Source organism: Acinonyx jubatus, chromosome F2 (assembly GCF_027475565.1).
Source record: "Acinonyx jubatus isolate Ajub_Pintada_27869175 chromosome F2, VMU_Ajub_asm_v1.0, whole genome shotgun sequence".
In the NCBI taxonomy this organism is placed as follows: domain Eukaryota; kingdom Metazoa; phylum Chordata; class Mammalia; order Carnivora; family Felidae; genus Acinonyx; species Acinonyx jubatus.
The window spans coordinates 28,822,789-28,840,635 of NC_069394.1; the positions used below are offsets into that span (position 1 = coordinate 28,822,789).

The 17,847-nt window shown below is 35.6% G+C and overlaps 1 protein-coding gene across 1 annotated transcript in view; it reads left to right on the forward strand.

The window, feature by feature from the left end:
- The window catches only part of NUDCD1 (NudC domain containing 1), a 73,971-nt gene that overhangs the window by 17,723 nt on the left and 38,401 nt on the right, over positions 1–17,847 (forward strand). The window contains exons 3-5 of the mRNA XM_015070426.3: positions 9,776–9,961; positions 13,585–13,765; positions 17,204–17,386. Of these exons, the coding sequence (XP_014925912.1) occupies positions 9,776–9,961; positions 13,585–13,765; positions 17,204–17,386 (550 nt within the window). The remainder of the gene's footprint in view (positions 1–9,775; positions 9,962–13,584; positions 13,766–17,203; positions 17,387–17,847) is intronic.

Genomic DNA, 17,847 nt, shown 5'->3' on the forward strand with positions numbered 1-17,847 from the left:
AAGTACTCTAGATTGGTTTGCTAAAACACAGTGTATGTATGGAAGGACCAAAATAGTATGTATGCAGGCTTTGGTTAGAGATGAGGATGGCAAGGTGAGCAGAAGCCAGGGTGTGAAGGGAGGGAGGAACAGTCATGTGTTAAGCCAAGAGAAATATTAAAAAGATAATTGATGCTTTGATTTATTTTTGTACTATGCTTGGCTGGGAGAGGATATGGTAGGGTCACAGTTTTGGGCTAGAAGCTTGGTTTTATCAGTTTACTTGTTGATAATTGTGATTTGGGATACTAATTTCCAATTTAAATCACAAGATTGATTGGAAATGTGGAAAGAAAGTTTAATGGTAGCATTTGAAATACTATAAGCAGTGTGGACTGGTCAATATGGTTTTCTTCTCCCATTGGAAAGTCTTCAAAGGAAATCAAATACTGTAAATTAAAAAAATTTTATTACAAAAATTTTTTTTGGTGTTTATTTTGAGAGAAAGCGCACATGCACACAAGTGGGGGAGGGGCAGAGAGAGAGAGTGAGAATGAGAGTGAGAGAGAGAGAGAGAGAAAGAGAGAGAATCCAAAGTAGGCGTCAGGCTCTGAGCTGTCAGCACAGAGCCCAATGTGGGACTCAAACCCAGGAACTGTGAGGTCATGACCTGAGCAGAAGTTGGATACTCAACCAACTGAGCCACGAGGCACCCCTCAAATACTGTAATTTTAGTAAGAGTGCTTATTTGACATGGAATCTGGACAAAGACTAATATGTCTTTGATCCCTTTTCCTGACCTATTTGCTAGCTTCTGTGGACATATTAGAATAACTAGTTACAATTCCTTATTTAGTTTAGTTTCTCTACTTATAGGCTCATTAAAAATAAAAACACTGTATACATACACACTGTATATACACTATGTACTAGGATAACCTGTACATATGAGCCAAATGCCTGACATACATGTGCAGTGTATTACCTATACATGATTATACATGTCCATATTCTACATATGCATAATTCGTATTTTATTGTGTCTTTTAACTTTAAGGGCTTTTATATTTTTTAGATTCTGTTGTGTTTTGTTTTTTTAGGAAGACAAATCTAATATCTGTAAATTCCCTAAGAATATTGACTTCCAGAGCCTAACTCAGTCACATAGTCTGATTTGTACTATTCACTCAATCTTCAACATATTTATTGAATATCGGCTATATGTTACACATTGTCATAGGCACTGGGAATTCTGCATCATACAAAATAGTCTCTTCCAGTTTATTAATTCACAGCAGAATATGAACTACAGTTGACCCTGAACAACACTGGGAATCTGAGCATTAAACCCCTCCTCCACTGTGCAATAGAAAAGTACTAGTTTTGACTCCCCCAAAACTTAGCTAATAGCATACTGTTGACCAGAAATCTTGATTAACACATATTTTATATGTTGTATGTATTGTATACTGTATTCCTACAATAAAGTAAGCTAGAGAGAAGAAAATGTTACTGAGAAAATCATAAGAGAAAAAATAGGTTTACAGTACTGAATTGTAAAAAATTCACTTATAAGTGAGCTGTTGCAGCTCAAACCTTCATTGTCCAAGGGTCAACTGAATTTCTTTCTCTTGCTTCCCCAGTTTGAACTTGACATTGAAATAACAATCTCTTTTGTTCAAAAAAGTATACACCTTTCCATATGTATAATGTATATTTAAGTTTGTTTAGCTTCCTGATAAAATTAGGAAGTTTTTTTTTTTTAATTTTTATTGACAAGCAATAAGGTATCATAATTTAGAACACAGGGCTTGAAAGTTTCCTCAAGTTGCTTTCTTTCATAGTTCTCATTTATTATCTCATCCTTGAACTCTTTGAGCACTTCATATGCATTCTCTGTTTAGCTAAGGTCCTTGAATTATTCAGTATAATAGGGGCGCCTGGGTGGCTCAGTCGGTCAAGTGTCTGACTTCGGCTCGGGTCATGATCTCACAGTTTGTGAGTTTGAGCCCCACATTAGTCTCTGTGCTGACAGCTCAGAGCCTGGAGCCTGCTCCAGATTCGGTCTCCCTCTCTCTCTGCCCCTCCTCTGCTCACACTCTGTCTCTCTCTCTCTCTCTCTCTCTCTCAAAAAAAAAAATAAACATTAAAAAAAAAAAAAAGAAAACGTGTATAATACACACTCTAATATTAATTTATTAGATCTTGTAATGTATTAGATCTTGTATGGAAAAGACCTACATATACCTTTTTTTTTTCAGCTGGTGAGGTGACACTATGTTTGAGGATCCCTGGCTCCAAATTTTGGTTTTTGCAGGTTTATCTCCTGGGCTGGAGAGTTGTCCCCAGAGAGGAGTCCTCTAGGTTCTTGTCTGAGGGGTATAAGGCATGATCCTGTTTTCTGAGATGCAAGCAAAAGGAAAAAGTTTGTGGTACCATCTTTTAATATGTGGGGATCTAACTCATTCCCCTCTTTTCTTTCAGTAGAGTTCTTTACCCCTATGTTTAGCTGGGCCTGGTGGCCAGAGTCAGTCTAGTTAAAATTAGAGAAATCTCCAGTTTTTTCCTGCAGTGGGGAATTTATATTGTATTGGAGAGAAATGGTATTTTTGTGATTTTTTTTTTCCACCCCAGAACATGGTATGTCTTTCCATTTATTTAGGTATGCTTTTATGTCCTTAAGTAAGAGTTTTCTAGTTTTCCTTTGACTTTATGCTCATTTTATTAAATTTATTCTTAAGAATTTTGAGGTTTCAGCCCATTGTTAATAAAGTTTTGCTATTTTTTTAGATGCTTATTGTATAAACATTGAAATAACAGCCACCTTATTTGATAATTTAGTAATTTTTACTTACTCCCATTTAGGTTTTCAAAAGGTACAATTATATCGTCAGCAACAAGAAACAGTTTTATCTCTCCTTTTCTAATGTTTTTGAACATGGAAATAACATTCCCCTGCTATTCCATTTTTGTCTTATTGCTGTTACAAGATACAACCTCTGAAACAATGTTGAATAATAATGGGGGTTGCAGGTATCCTTGTTTAGCTCTTGATTTTAATTATAATGGCTTTTAAATTAACTTAAGAAAATACTGTTGGTTTTGATAAATAGCCTTTATTATTTTATTTTTTTAAATGTTTGTTTATTTAACACTTATTTATTTTTGAGAGACAGAGAGAAATAGAGCATGAGTGGGGTGGGGCAGAGAGAGAGGGAGACATAGAATCTGAAGCAGCTCCAGGCTCTGAGCTGTCAGCACAGAGCTCAACGTGGGGCTTGAATCCACAAACCATGAGATCATGACCTGAGCCAAAGTCGGACACTTAACCCATTGAACCACCCACATGCCCCTTCATTTTTTTAAAGTTGCTTCCTTCGGTTTCTGTTCTGCTGTATCTTATCAAATGCTTTTCAGCACCCACTTACTGTTAATGATTATATGATTTTCATTAATTATCAATGTAGTGAATTAAATTGATACATTTATTAAATTGCTTAATTTCCTGGGATAAACCTTTTTTGGTAAGAATATATTCTTTTCATACAATATTGGCTTCTACTTTCTGATATTTTATTTTTCAAATATTTGTACTTTCACAAATTATAGTGGTTTCTTTAATTTTTTTTTTGGTGAATATGTCAGAATTTCATTAAAGTTTTGCTGGCCTAAAGGAGAGCTTTCTGGAGCTAGAACAATTTAAGATTGGAATGATCTGTTCCTTATATGTTAAATAAAGATCCTTTTTGGACCTGTCTTCTATCCCTTTGTCCTTTTCAGTGTTAGTCTTCCAATTACCTATCCAATTTATTCTATGGTAATTGGTTTAGTCAAACTCTGTTTTCCGGGTAATTTTGTAATACGTTTTTTTGTTAGAGAAGATCATTCATTTCTTTTTAAGTTTTCAGATTTGTTGCTATAAATTTGCATGTTTATGCTCTTAAGATTATCTTGTTTTTCCTTTCTCTGTTCTTTCTTTTTCCTTAATCAAACTTTAGAAGGATATTTTTATTATTTTATTTTTACAGACCCATGTCTGGGATTGTTTTAGTTTTTTTGCTTAGTTCAGCTTTTGTCTTTGGTTTTCAAACTGTATGTAATGCACATCAGAATCACTTGGAGTAATTGATAAAAAGAAAGGCTAATTTAAGTTTATGGTTCTTCAAGATTCTGATTCAATATGTCAGGTTGGTCATGGTCTGAGAATCTGCATTTTATCAGGTATGTTAAATGACTGTGGCCCAGTGACCACATTTTTTTTAAATGTTTATTTACTTTTGAGAGAGAGACAGAGACAGAGCTTGAGTAGTGGAGGGGCAGAGAAAGAGGGATACACAGAATCCGAAACAGGCTCCAGGCTCTGAGCTGTCAGCATAGAGCCCGACACGGGACTCGAACTCGGGAATGGAGAGATCATGACCTAGGCTGAAGTCAGATGGTTAACCAACTGAGCCACCCAGGAGCCCCATCAGTGACCAAGTTTTGAAAAACTCTGCAACTGCGGTGTAGAAGAATACCTTGCTTCTTATTTTTCGGATCAGTAGCAAGAAATTGACTTGCTGTTTGAAGTTATGTGTTGGAGAAAGGTGGAGAGTGTTAGCCACTGGCTACACATTGGCTTTTTTTTTTTTAATTTTTAAGCAGAAAAGTTGTTCTGATACCCATTTTTCTGTCTGATTTTTGTGTTTTTGTTTCTGTTGTTTTTGTTTTGTTTTGTTTTTTTGAGTCAAAGGCACACATGCACAAAACCCTGAGAGGTTCTTTTGCTGTGGCTGGTTTATAAATAACTCCCACCTCCCCTTTGTTAAATCTGCGCTAAACACTATTGTGGTCAAAGAGAAGGCTATAAGGGCCCAAGAAAGGAAATCCACGTGTCTGACCTTGAGATGTTGTCAGGAGTCAGCAGATGGCAGCAGTTCCCAACACACAGGTTTATAGAGGCGTTCTACTTCCAAGTCAGTGTGATTTGTGTGTTTATAGTCCTCAGTTTTATAGAAATGCCAGTTGGGTGGAAGAGTGCTTTTAAGAAGTAGAAAATGCCTTTAAGAAAGCAAAAAAAAAAAAAAAAAGTTCTTAAAATTTTATTCTTATGTTGTCATTTTGTTAGATATTAGGACCTCTTTTAAAATAACGTGTTTTGTTTCTTAATATTTAGAGAATTCATTCAGTCTTTATGTTTCCATTTATCTGAAAAACTACTTTGTTTATCCTAAAGAAGTGTGTCATCTCAGTACGTCTTTAAATCGCACTTAGAATGGGAGGAGAGTTAGTGGATTCCATATGAAACCAGCATTTGTGAGGCTTTGTCATGGACTTAATGAGGTGCCTGCCAGTATCTCCAGATTAGCATCTCTAAACCTGCATCTTACCTTATTTTCTACAATTGCATTTATTAACAGGGAGCCACTTATTTACCCGGTTAAAGACAAAAATAAAAAGGGAGGAGTAAGGTTGAACTATATGTTCTTCATGAATTATTAAAAGTTTTATGTTATATAGAGACATTACTCATTCAAATTCCACTTAATGAAACATCATTTTTTTAAGCTTTAGCATAAAAAAGAGAAAGGGAAAAGGAAAAAGGATGTTTTGTTTTTCTTTCAAATAAACTTAACAGTTATTAGTGATAAAAGCCTTTCTCCAGAAAAGATCACTTCCTTATAAAAGGGCAAAATTTTAAATGTCAGTGTGTAATAATACTAGTAAATGGCTTCCTTGCTTAATTTTGCTTGACCATTTTGCCTTGAACTTGGGTAGTGCTTTCTGTAAACATGTGTATTAGAAAAATGCCTCGTCAATTCAAACCTCATCTTCTTAGCTGTTAACTAAGAGGCCCTCAAACTCCTGTTTAGAGATGTTTTTCTTAAATACATCCATTTCTTAAATACAGTTCATATATGATTTACTGTGTCATTTATATACACTATATTGACCTTATAATTTTTGTATTACATTTTATTTACCCAGGAATTTAATTAAAAATTTTATATAATGTGTTAGCCTGAAGAAAAACTGAATATGGTAGTTGCATTCAAAATGTTTTGTTTGTTTTTTGTTTTGTTTTGCTTTGTTCTTGCAGGGGGAGGGGAGTATTCCAGAAATTGCAGTGAGATCTGAGGTATCATTTGTTTAGAAAAACTTGAATAGTGGTTTCTTCTCAAGAAAGTGTGGAATACAGGAGAGACAATTTTTGGACTGGGGTCAACCAGGATTTGAATCTTAGCCCTGCCATTTTTCTTACCAGTGGAATTCTAGGCAAATTATTTAATCTTTTTGAACAGAGCTCTTTTTCTCTTAAAGTGTGCATAATGATTACAATTTCATAAGATTTTGTAATAGTTAAATGAGATGGCAAAAAGTCAAAGCACTTATTTAATATAACACTTGTACATGTAGTCATTCAGTAAATGTTCCATTCATCAATGGAATTTTAATTCTTCTGCAATTCAGCTGTGAAACGTTACTGCAGAATTATTTTCAATAGGTTTGACTATAGTTAAATAAACCTTTTTTTTTTTTCTTTTTTTTTTTTGGTCTGGAAGAAGAAAATGATTGGGTGGGACTAAGACATTATAGATGCCAGTATCATAAAGCATTATTATGAGGACACTTTGTAAAACTGTCAATGGAAGTTATTCAGAAATAATTTAATACCCTAAGATATACAGAAGAAAATATTTTTATTGCATACAGTCCATTTAAAATTAGATGTACCCTTTGAGACTTAGATTTCAAAAATTAGGAACATTCAGATCTCTTTCACTTAAACTATCATTTAACTTATGTAAGAGAGATACTGTGTTTTCTTTTGTATTTTAATTTATTTTAGCTTTATATTTATATATTTGAATGTCTTAGTCATTATAGTGGATATGAAATCATTTATCTGATAATTAGACTTCCAGCAATCTCAGTTATGTGTAACCTTACATTTAAAAGAAATTGGTTTAGGGGGGTTCAGTTGGTTAAGCATCTGACTTCTGCTCTGGTCACGATCTTGCTTTTCATGAGTTCAAGCCCTGCGTTGGGCTCTGTCCTGTCAGCCTGGAGCCAGCTTTGGATCCTCTTTTCTCCTCTCTCTCTGCCCCTTCCCTGCTGATTTTCTCTCTCTTTTTCAAAAATAAATAAGCATTAAAAAAAAATAAAGTGGTTTAAAACAACCTTCGTGATTCTGTATGAAGTGAAGAATAGTGATTTAACAGGCTTAAGCTCTGTGTAAAGATCTTTTTTTCCTTTCTAACAGACTAGCGTGTGTCTGTATACACCTTATTCTGTGCTGTCATACCACAACATTTAGTTGCTTAAACATATATGGATTCTTACTGTATATATTCTGCATCTTTTTTTTCCAGTTACTATTCTGGAGATCTTTTTAAATCCACTTCAGTGTATTTAACAGTTGTTTGTTATTCCAAAGGATGGAATTTTACAATTAACCATTCCTTCACCAGTGCTCTCCAGACAGAGATGCCAGGTACTCATCTGTAGTTGAACACATTGTATTTATGACGTTTTACAATAGAAGAGAATCCACACCATGGAGAACCACATAGTGTTTCAGTAAGAGGATGTTAGAAAGGATTATAGGATTGGGATTGTATTAGGTGATTTTTTTTCTGCTTAATTTTTTTAACCTTAGTTTTCCTACTCATGTTCTTTTTCCAGTTAAACATTTTGAGTGATAATGTATTTCTGGTTGAGTTGTTAAGGCTCTTTATATGCTATCGATACTAGTCCTGTGTTATTTTTGTGGCAAATATTTTTCTCCCTGTCTCCTACATGTCTGTTATTTTTCACAGGAAGACTTTCTCCACCCTGAGATTAAAACATGATTAATCTTCTAACAAAGTTACTTTACTTTTTCTTTAAAACATTTATATTTTTAATCTATCTGGAATGTGGAATTTGTGCATGCTGTCAGGGAGAGAGTAATTTTTTTCCAGAAAATCTCTAGTATTTGTTGACCACTCCATTGTTTTCTCACTAAATGGAAATACCACATGATGTTCTAAATGCCTATGTAGGCATCATCAACCTGCAGTAAAATATCTCTTTATTGACTCCATTTAACTGAGTGACTGGAGTAACTGGTATTCTCTATTTCTTCTATTTAATATACTGATTGAAGCCCAAAGTAAGCTTAATGTTTACTGCTAGTAGGCCACTCAGTACTTCTATGCTAATAATAGTTCTGTTTCTGCTAGTGAAGTTTTACATCACTAATACTCAGATTTGGTCATTCTAAAATCATTCTGCCGGCTGTGCTTGTCATTGTATTTTCATTATTTAATCAGTATTGTGTAAATCAGTAAAATATGAATACAAAAAGAAGGGAAGGTGCCATTTCAAAGAAAACTAAACTGGATGCTTTAGAAAAAGACAGTGGGTCACTACAAAACTTGTGGCTAGTAATGACATTTTGTATGGTTTACTTAAATTTTGTTAATATATACACAGATCTAAGTAATTATAGGAACAGAAAATGAAATACATGAATCAAGAATTATTTTGGGCCTGTAGGAAAATCTGTTAACTGAAAACTAAAGCTATACCACCACCACCAACAAATTATTGAGCTGAGTACATTTTGATGTATAAGGTGAAGTCTGTATCCTGAAGTGTAGACCTTTTGGTTTTTTTTTTTAAGTTTATTAACTTATTTTTAGAGAGAGAGAGAGAGAGAGAGCGCCAGCAAGGGAGGGGCAGAGAGAGAGGGAGAGAGAGAATCCCAGGGAGGCTCTGCGCTGTCAGTGCAGAGCCCCATGCAGGACCTGAACTCACAAACTGAGATATCACGACCAGAACCAAAGTCAAGAGTTGGATGCTTAACCAGCTGAGCCACTTAGGTGCCCCAGAAATGTAGACCTTTTTATATATTTTCTTGTAAAACATTTTAATGATGGAGCCATCTTACAGCTTTAAATGGTAAGGATATAGATAACAGTAAAAATGTGTTAACAATAACCTAAGTTGTTAATAGTCTAAATGTCTAGGCTGATGTCTAGGGAGGCATTTAGAACATGATGTAGTATTTCCAGTTAGTTAAAAATACTGATCATTAACTCTAAACTTGAGAATGAAGAGGGACACCTGGGTGCTCAGTCTGATTCTTGATTTCAGCTCAGGTCATAATCGTGGTTCCTGAGTTCGAACCCCACGTGGAGCTCTGCACTGATAGTGTGGAGCCTGCTTGGGATTCTCTGTCTCCCTCTCTTTCCACCCTGCACTTAACTCTCTCTCTCAAAAATAAATAAATAAACTTAATTAAAAAAAAGAGAAGAATGAAGACCAGATTACTACAATGTATTAGTTGTCTTTTGCTGTGTAGTATCTTCAACATGTAGTGACTTGAAATAAAAAACATTTGTCATCTCACTCAGTTTCTGTAGGTCAGAAATCAGAGTGGCGTAGCTGGGTGGTTCCTGTGAAGGTTTCTTATGACATTGTAAGCCAAGATGTCAGCCTGGAGAGCAGTGATCTCAAGGCTCAACTAGGGCTAGAGGATATACTCCCAAAACAGCTCACTGTGTGCTGGTTATTGTCAAGAGCCTTTATGCCCTCTCCATGTGGGTCCAAAAGAGCAAGATAGAAGATGTGATAGAAACTATGACCAAGTTTGAGAAGTCACATACCGTCACTTCAGTCATATTTTATTAGTTAGAAGAGAGTCGCTAGTACAGCTCATCCTCTAGGCACCTTCTCTTAAGAGACTAACCACTACACTGCAGATATTTATTCTGTGTATATGGATGAAGGGGGAGGAAGGATTCATTAATAATGTTGGGCTTCTTTTTAGGATACTGCTTTAGGAAAACCACGAGAGGTGTTTCGACTTCCCACAGATTTGACAACATACGACAATCGCCTTTGTGCATCTATCCATTTCACATCTCCTACCTGGGTTACCTTGTCAGATGGAACTGGACGATTGTATCTCATTGGTACAGGTGAACGTGGAAATAGTGCTTCTGAGAAATGGGAGGTGCGGTTTTTGTTATATATTTTTAAGACTTATGCAAAGTCTGGAAAGTATATATAATATAGACCTTAGTGATTTTGAAATAACACTTTCTGGGCATAGCTTATATGTGACCTCTTTGTTTTTATAATATATCATGTTTTGGAAATTTTTAGTTATATAGTATGTACCTTTTACACAACTGATACGTTAACCATTTCTGGTTTGATCAGGGGTCGTTGCAAGTTGTCAAGAATTGCATTCATATTTTCATCGCATGTTGAGTGCTTTATATGTGTGTAAAGCAGTACCTTAAGCATTGGTATTGCCTCCTTCTTGAAGAAGAGTTAGCCAAAAATTACATTGGAATATCTTTTCTCCTTTATTCATGTTATATTTGCTGATATCTTTATAAGCCCAGCACACTTCTGCATAACCACTCTGCTTGCTGTCTGGTAAGTTGCCATCGGTCAGTGAGTTGACCAGAGTATTCCCCATTTAGAAAAATACACTGTAATACGCATATAGTAATGTGCCAGTCTCTAAGATACTATTTTTATTTCAGTTTTCCTTTTTTTTTCCTTTTGTTTGTTTATTTTTGAGAGTCTGCACTTGCGTGCCCGCACCAGTGGGGTAGGGGCGGGGGGGGGGGGTGTGGGGGGCGGGGACAGAGGATCTGAAGCAGGCAGGGCTCAGACTCACGAACTATGAGATCATGACCTGAGCTGAAGTCAAGACGCTCAGCCTACTGAGCCACCTAGGTGCCCCTATTTCGGTTTTCTTAAAGCAATGTAATATTTTAAAAAATTATTTTTTGAGAGGTAGTGAGACAGAGCATGAGTCTGAAGCAGGTTTCAGGCTCTGAGCTGTCAGCACAGAGCCCAACATAGGGCTCGAACTCACGAACCGTGAAATCATGACCTGAGTCAAAGCTGGACACTTAACCGACCGAGCCACCCAGGCACCCCAACAATGTAACATTTTTAAATCTAAGGGGCAAATTAGGATTTTAGTAAGTAAGGAATTAATTTCTCCAGAGCCACAGTTTTTGAAGGTGGAAAAGAATGACACAGAGTTATACTAATAAGTATATTGTGATACTTCTGTCTAAATCTCAGCAGGTGGCCTTTAGTTCCAGGTAAACAAACATGAACTTAATAAATATATTTATATCTTATAAAATATTTTTATCAGATCAGATACCTACAATGATCAGGCTTTAATTATTTGAGAAAAACCAAGAAGGCCTTAGAACCAAATGGCTTACCTTCCTAAGTTATATTAAATGGTATACTACCAAATTGTAGTAATTCAAAAAACTAAACAAAAAACATGATAAATAACCAGAACAACGATACCCTGTTTAGAGGGGACCTTTGCAGGCCTTTGTAGTGGCAGATTCAGATATTAATTGGACATTGTGACATTTTCTGCTTTGGCCTCCAGTGATATTTTTTTTTCTTTTTTCTCCTTCCTTCCTTCTTTCCTTCCTTCCTTCCTTCCTTCCTTCCTTCCTTCCTTCTTCTTCTTCTTCTTTTTTTCTTTCTTTCTTTCTTTCTTTCTTTCTTTCTTTCTTTCTTTCTTTCTTTCTTTCTTTCTTCTTTCTTGCTTTCTTGCTTTCTTGCTTTCTTGCTTTCTTTCTACCTTTCTACTGAGGCAGTGTGGTATATAGCATAGCTACCTGAAACACTTGGAAGGAAAGTGATGGGCAGGAGAGATATGAATGAGAACTTATTATTATCAAGCTGTGGATTCTGTTGGTTTTGATCAGGAAGAGACACACTGACCGAACTCACCTTCAGCTTAAAAATGGCACCACATACTCTGCCAGAAGGAAATTCATTTGGGTTTATAATTTATTTGGTTTCTGCTGTGTACATCCCCATGGTGCATATTAGTTTTTAGTAATATTTTTTAAATCATAAATTTAAATCTACTTCATGCCTTCTTTAGTATACACTGGTGTAATGAAATAAGTACGCTCTGAGATGTTTGCAGTGAGTAATAGTTTTAACGGGTCTGGGAAGAGGGGGAATGGGATAGGGTTTGGATTTGGGCTTTCACTGAGGTGGGAGGGATACTGTGGAGTACTGGTCACTTTAAGAGAAGCAACTTAGGAGAGTTTTGAGACTTTGGGGAAATTGGTGTAACAGAGGAGGCTAAAAGTGCGAGTGGTTAGGGGGCACAGTAGAGCATACGGGGGCCAAGGAAGGGCAGTGATGACTGAAGTGTAGGAAGAGAAACAAAGGGAGATAGGAAGACTGCCTGCTTTACAGATGTGTTGGCTCTAGTATGATGGGTTGCTGTGTATCAGCAGTACCATGTTTGAGTTGCTGGGCCCGTTCAGGAGACAGGAGCCTTCAGCCTAACCATTTATAAAAGTTTAGACATCGACTCCGCGGTCTCATTCCACCCCTTTCACTCACATGAGAGATAGAGAAGAGGAGGAAGCAATAAACTAGCTATTTGTACCTGACAAAACTCAACCATTTTTCCTTCCTCCTTTTTGTCTCCCAATGTCAACCAACTGAAACCTATCTTTATCATCTCAGTTTTGAGTATGTGAGGTATTTTTGGTTGTTACTGCTGTTTTCTGTTTATGGAAGACTGTAGAATGGATTCCAAAGGTCTACCATTTGAATAATTTGAGGAGAGGTGCTCAAACATTTAGGGAAATTGACATTAAAGCACACTTTTCTTTATAAGGCTTTCAACTAGGAGCAGATAGTAAGAGATTCTAGATAAAAGGATTCCCCCCCCCAAAAAAGTTTTTTTTTTTTAAACTAATTTTTGTCATTTGGATGTTTTCCTTCAACTCATTTATTTGAAAATCTTGCTTAGCCGACAGTCTTAAAATATCTTTTATTTGTTATTTACTCTTAAATAAAATACAGTAATCTTTTAGATTATGTGTTTGTGATATAAAAAAGAATTTGTTAAGATTTTATGTCTCTATGATGCCTAAACTTGCTCTTTAAAAAGAAACTTTAATATTATATTTAAATAGAGTTTGTTGAATTATAAGTTTTTTTATTATAACTTTTAAATGTAAACGGTCTCTTTTGTTTTAGAGAAATAAGAGTTTTAGTGATATGTTTTCCAATTCCTTTGCCTCTGACCTTTGCAGACTTCCAGGAACAAACAGGAACAAACCAAAACAAAAACAATAGGAAAAAAACCATACACACGCACATGCGCACACCTGTGCACCAGTATGCACAACATTCAGAAAGTAAGAGGAACAAAGGAGAAATAAATCATATATGAGATAGGAGAAGAGACGAGGGAGACCTGCTTCTCTTCTATCGAGCACTGTAACTTGGTAATTCTTTTCTAGGAGGTCACTTCTAATTCTCTTTCTCCTTTTGATGCTGTTTGGATGCCTTATTGTTTACCATGTTTTTAAGCCAAGAGTACTGGCCAGGTTTCTCTGTGAAATAAATAGGTGTCTTTCAAAAGTTCTTTTTCAAAGAGTATTAGTTGAACTTGCAACCTTTATTTAAAGGCTTTTTGCATTTTTCTACTCCTTGTAATAAATAGCATCCAATTAGTTGTTATATTGTCAGAATTTTGTGCATTCCCGCTGTGCTGTGTTTGTAATATGTACATTTATGTGTGTGTGTGTGTGTAATCTTTTTTTATTTTAGATTATGTTTAATGAAGAGCTTGGGAATCCTTTTATCATAAATCACAGTATCTCATTGATGAACGCTGAAGAACATTCAATAACTACCTTACTTCTTCGAATAGAGAAAGAAGAATTGGATATGAAAGGAAGTGGATTCTACGTTTCTTTGGAGTGGGTCACTATCAGTAAGAAAAATAAAGGTAAAATATAACTACAATGTTAATCCACAGGGGTTGGTGCCATTTAGTAGATTTTGAAATGCAAAGCTGTTCCTGTAAATGCTGTTGTTGCTGTGATTCTAATACCCCACATCTAGTGGGATGAATTCCTATAGATAATTTCTCCTCAGGTATATATTGTTATAGAAAGAATAACTTCCGGGGAGCCTGGGTGGCTCAGTCGGTTAAACAGCTGACTTCGGCTCAGGTGGTGATCTCGCGGTCCGTGAGTTCGAGCCCCGCGTCGGGCTCTGTGCTGACAGCTCGGAGCCTGGAGCCTGCTTCTGATTCTGTGTCTCCCTCTCTCTCTGCCCCTTCCCCCATTCGCGTTCTGTCTCTCTGCCTTTCAAAAATGAATAAATGTTAAAAAAAAAAAAAAAGAAAAGAAACAATAACTTCCACAGTCAGTTATGCCTTTTGGTATAAAAGGAAACATTCTTACATAATTTTGAAAGAATTTAAAGTGTATAATTTCAGTATATACAAGACTGTACACATATATTCTAATGTGTATATGTATCACTTACAAGGATTATGTATATAAATGTAAATTATAAATTGTAGAAAAGTCTTGACTCTTGTTTGAAACTATCAGACTTCTAACTTGGACATTAGAAATTATTTTTCACTGTATTAATTAGGATTCCTTTAATGGTGTGGCCTTGTTCTTCACCAGTGCTTAGTTCTTACTATTGTTGAAAACTAAGGGAGCTTGTTTCCATGACTCTCTGCCCTTTTTCTAAGTTTTTATTAACTTACATAACTTACGGGCCTTAAATTACAGTTGACCCTTGAACAATAGGTTTAAATTGTGTAGTTTAAACTGTAGAGTTCAGGTCCACGTATACATGGATATTTTTTGATACAGGACATTACTGTAAATGTATTTTCTCTTCCTTATGAGTTCTTGAATAACCCTTTCTTTATTCTAGCTTACTTTATTTTTAAAAATACAGTGTATAATATATATACAAAGTATATGTTAACTGACTGTTTTTGTTATCAGTAAATCTTCCAATCAACAGTAGGCTATTAGTAGTTAAGTTTTTGGGGAGTCAAAAGTTATATGCAGATTTTTGGCTGCATGGGGGATCTGTGTGGTTTTTTTTTTTTTTTAATGTTTGTTTTTGAGAGAGTGAGAGAAACTTTGAGGGGAAGAGAGAGAGGGAGACAAAGGATCGAAGCAGGTTGGGTGCTGACAGCAGAGAGCCTGATGTGGGCTCAAACTGAACCATGAGATCATGACCTGAACCAAAGGCAGACGCTTAACCAGTTGAGCCACCCAGCATCTCTCATGTCATTTCTTAAGGTTTCATTCTTTTCACCCCCTTAAGTATTATTTATATAATTGTTATTCTTTTCCTTTTTCTTTTTCAATGAATATAACAGCAGTGCTTTTCTAAACTGTGTTGAGTGGAACATTTGATAAACAATGTTTTGTAGTTAAATTGAAAATATGGGCATATAATAGCCCTATTTCACATTAAACATGTTGAAGATTCTAAAAATGTTGAGTAAAAAAAAAAAAAAAAAGACAATTAGAGCAAGCATTTCCCAGCTCATTTAACCATGGAGTTCACTTGAAATCCACATGTTATTTTCTGTTGCACACATATTGGGAAAAGCCACCCTGTAAACCATGTAGTATCTAAGTCTGGGTGTTTGGAGTCCGGTAGGACTCTTTCCCTTACACGTACCTGTGCAGGAAGCATAGGAGTTTTTAGTTCATTTGTAAATTTACAAGTCTTTTCTTAAATATGTGTGAAATGAAGGTGAATGTAGGTGAAGATTTAGAGGAAAACAAGGACATATATTTAAAACAGATTGTATCATTATGTATAACACGTGACATTGGGTTACAATTTTTGACTACTTATTGTGAAGCTTGTTAAAGTAGTACAGCTCACTCTAATAGAGTAACAGTGTAAGTAAAGGTAAGGGCACACACAAAACCAAACCTGTTTTCAAGAATAAATTCAGTTATTTTACCAGTAATTTTCATGATACAGTTAATTTTATATCTTTTCTTTATATCTCATATCTTAAATTTTATATCTTAAAATCAAGTATTGGGGCACCTGGGTGGCTCAGTTGGTTAACTGTCCTACTCTTGATTTCAGCTCAGGTCATGATATCACAGTTCATGAGTTTGAGCCCTGCATTGGTCTCTGTGCTGTCAGCGGGGAGCCTGCTTGAGATTCTTTCTCCCTCTCTCTCTCTGCCCCTCCCCCATGAGTATACATGCGTGCTTTCTCTCTAGGTAAATAAACATTTTTTAAAAAATTAAGTATTGGGGCACCTGGGTGGCTCAGTTGGTTAAGCGTCTGACTTTGGCTCAGGTCATGATCTCGTGGGTTGTGAGTTTGAGCCCCATGTCGTGCTCTGTGCTGACAGCTCAGAGCCTGGAGCCTGCTTCAGATTCTGTGTCTCCCCCTCTCGCTGCCCCTCCCATGCTCATGCTCTGTCTCTCAGTAATAAATAAATATTTAAAAAAATTTAAAAAAAATTAAGTATCATTATTTATGCTTGATTCATTAGGCATATAGGTCTGAATCATTTCTACCATAAACATTTCATTTTAAGGAAACCCCCTTAAGTAGCTAGAATGAGCAGAAAAATAGTCCACACCATACCTTTACTTTATCCTTCGTTTGTGGCTCTTTTGAGCAGATGCCTATCATGTACCTGCTGGGGAAGTAGAAAGGCTGTAGTAAAGGAAAAGGTAGATCATTCAGAAGCTGATATTTAGGTAAGTCAGTCACTTTAAAGTCTAGAGCACTGGTATCCAATGGAAATTTCTGCAAAATGGACATGTTTTATGTGTGTACCATTTAATACGGTAGCAGCTACCCATGTGTGGCTGTAGAACATTTGAAATGTGACTAATGTGACTGAGGAATTGAATTTTAAATTTTACTTAATTTTCGTTAAATAGCCACTATGGCCAGTAGCTACCACATTGGAAAGCACAATCTAGAGCAAATTTCATCAGAGCTGGTATTTTAAAGTAGGGGTGAGTTTATAGAAAATTAGGTTATAAACTTTTTTAGCCCTATGAAAAGACTCTTGATAGCATGCCTTTTAATAGTACACTTAAAATACTTAATTTTAGGGGCGCCTGGGTCGCTCGGTTAAACGTCCAGCTTCGGCTCAGGTCATGATCTTCCTGTCCCTGAATTCAAGCCCCACCTGCATTGGGCTCTGTGCTGACATCTTAGAGCCTGGAGCCTGCTTGGGATTCTGTCTCCTTTGCCCTCTGCCCCTCCCGTGCTCATGCTCTCTTTCTCTCTCAAAAATAAATAAATGTTAAAAAAAATACTTAATTTTAATTAAAATTAATATACAAATATTTTCAGGATATTTTATAATATAGTGTTTTATTTATAATTTTTTGTTCTGAAATACTTTCTTTTTTTACAGACAATAAAAAATATGAAATCATTAAGTGTGATACTCTCCGTGGAAAGTCAGTGCCGCATTATGCTGCTATTGAGCCTGATGGGAAAGGTCTGATGATTGTCTCCTACAAGTCCTTCACATTTGTACATGTTGGTCAAGATCTTGAAGAAAATAAGAATGACAACTTGTCTGAGAAAATCAAAGGTAATTTTAGTGTTCATGGAGCTCATGTGTGTTTATGTACATTTATGTCTGGTTTGTCTTACTGGTTAGGTTATGGGTTCTACCAGGACTAGATAGAGGCTTAATTTTCCTTTGTATTTCTCAGAATTGTCTTTTGTAAAATGTGCTACCTAAATAGTGTGAATTGTTTTAATCAGTAATTTCGTAATTACCAAGAATGTTTTTAAAAAATTATGCCTTTATGAGATGTTCAGTAAATACTTATTAAATGAATAAATAATGTCTGCTTGTTATTGGTGTTTGTGAAGCTAGCATATTAGTATTGAATATATTAATCTTTTAAAATAAGCTAAACTGTGTTGATTATAGGTATATACTAGTGTACGTCTTCTGAATTTTTAGTGCTAAGCTTTAAAAAAAAAAGTTCTTGAGGGCCTAATTGTTAAGTTTTTCCAATGTTAAATGAATAAACGGATGAAGTG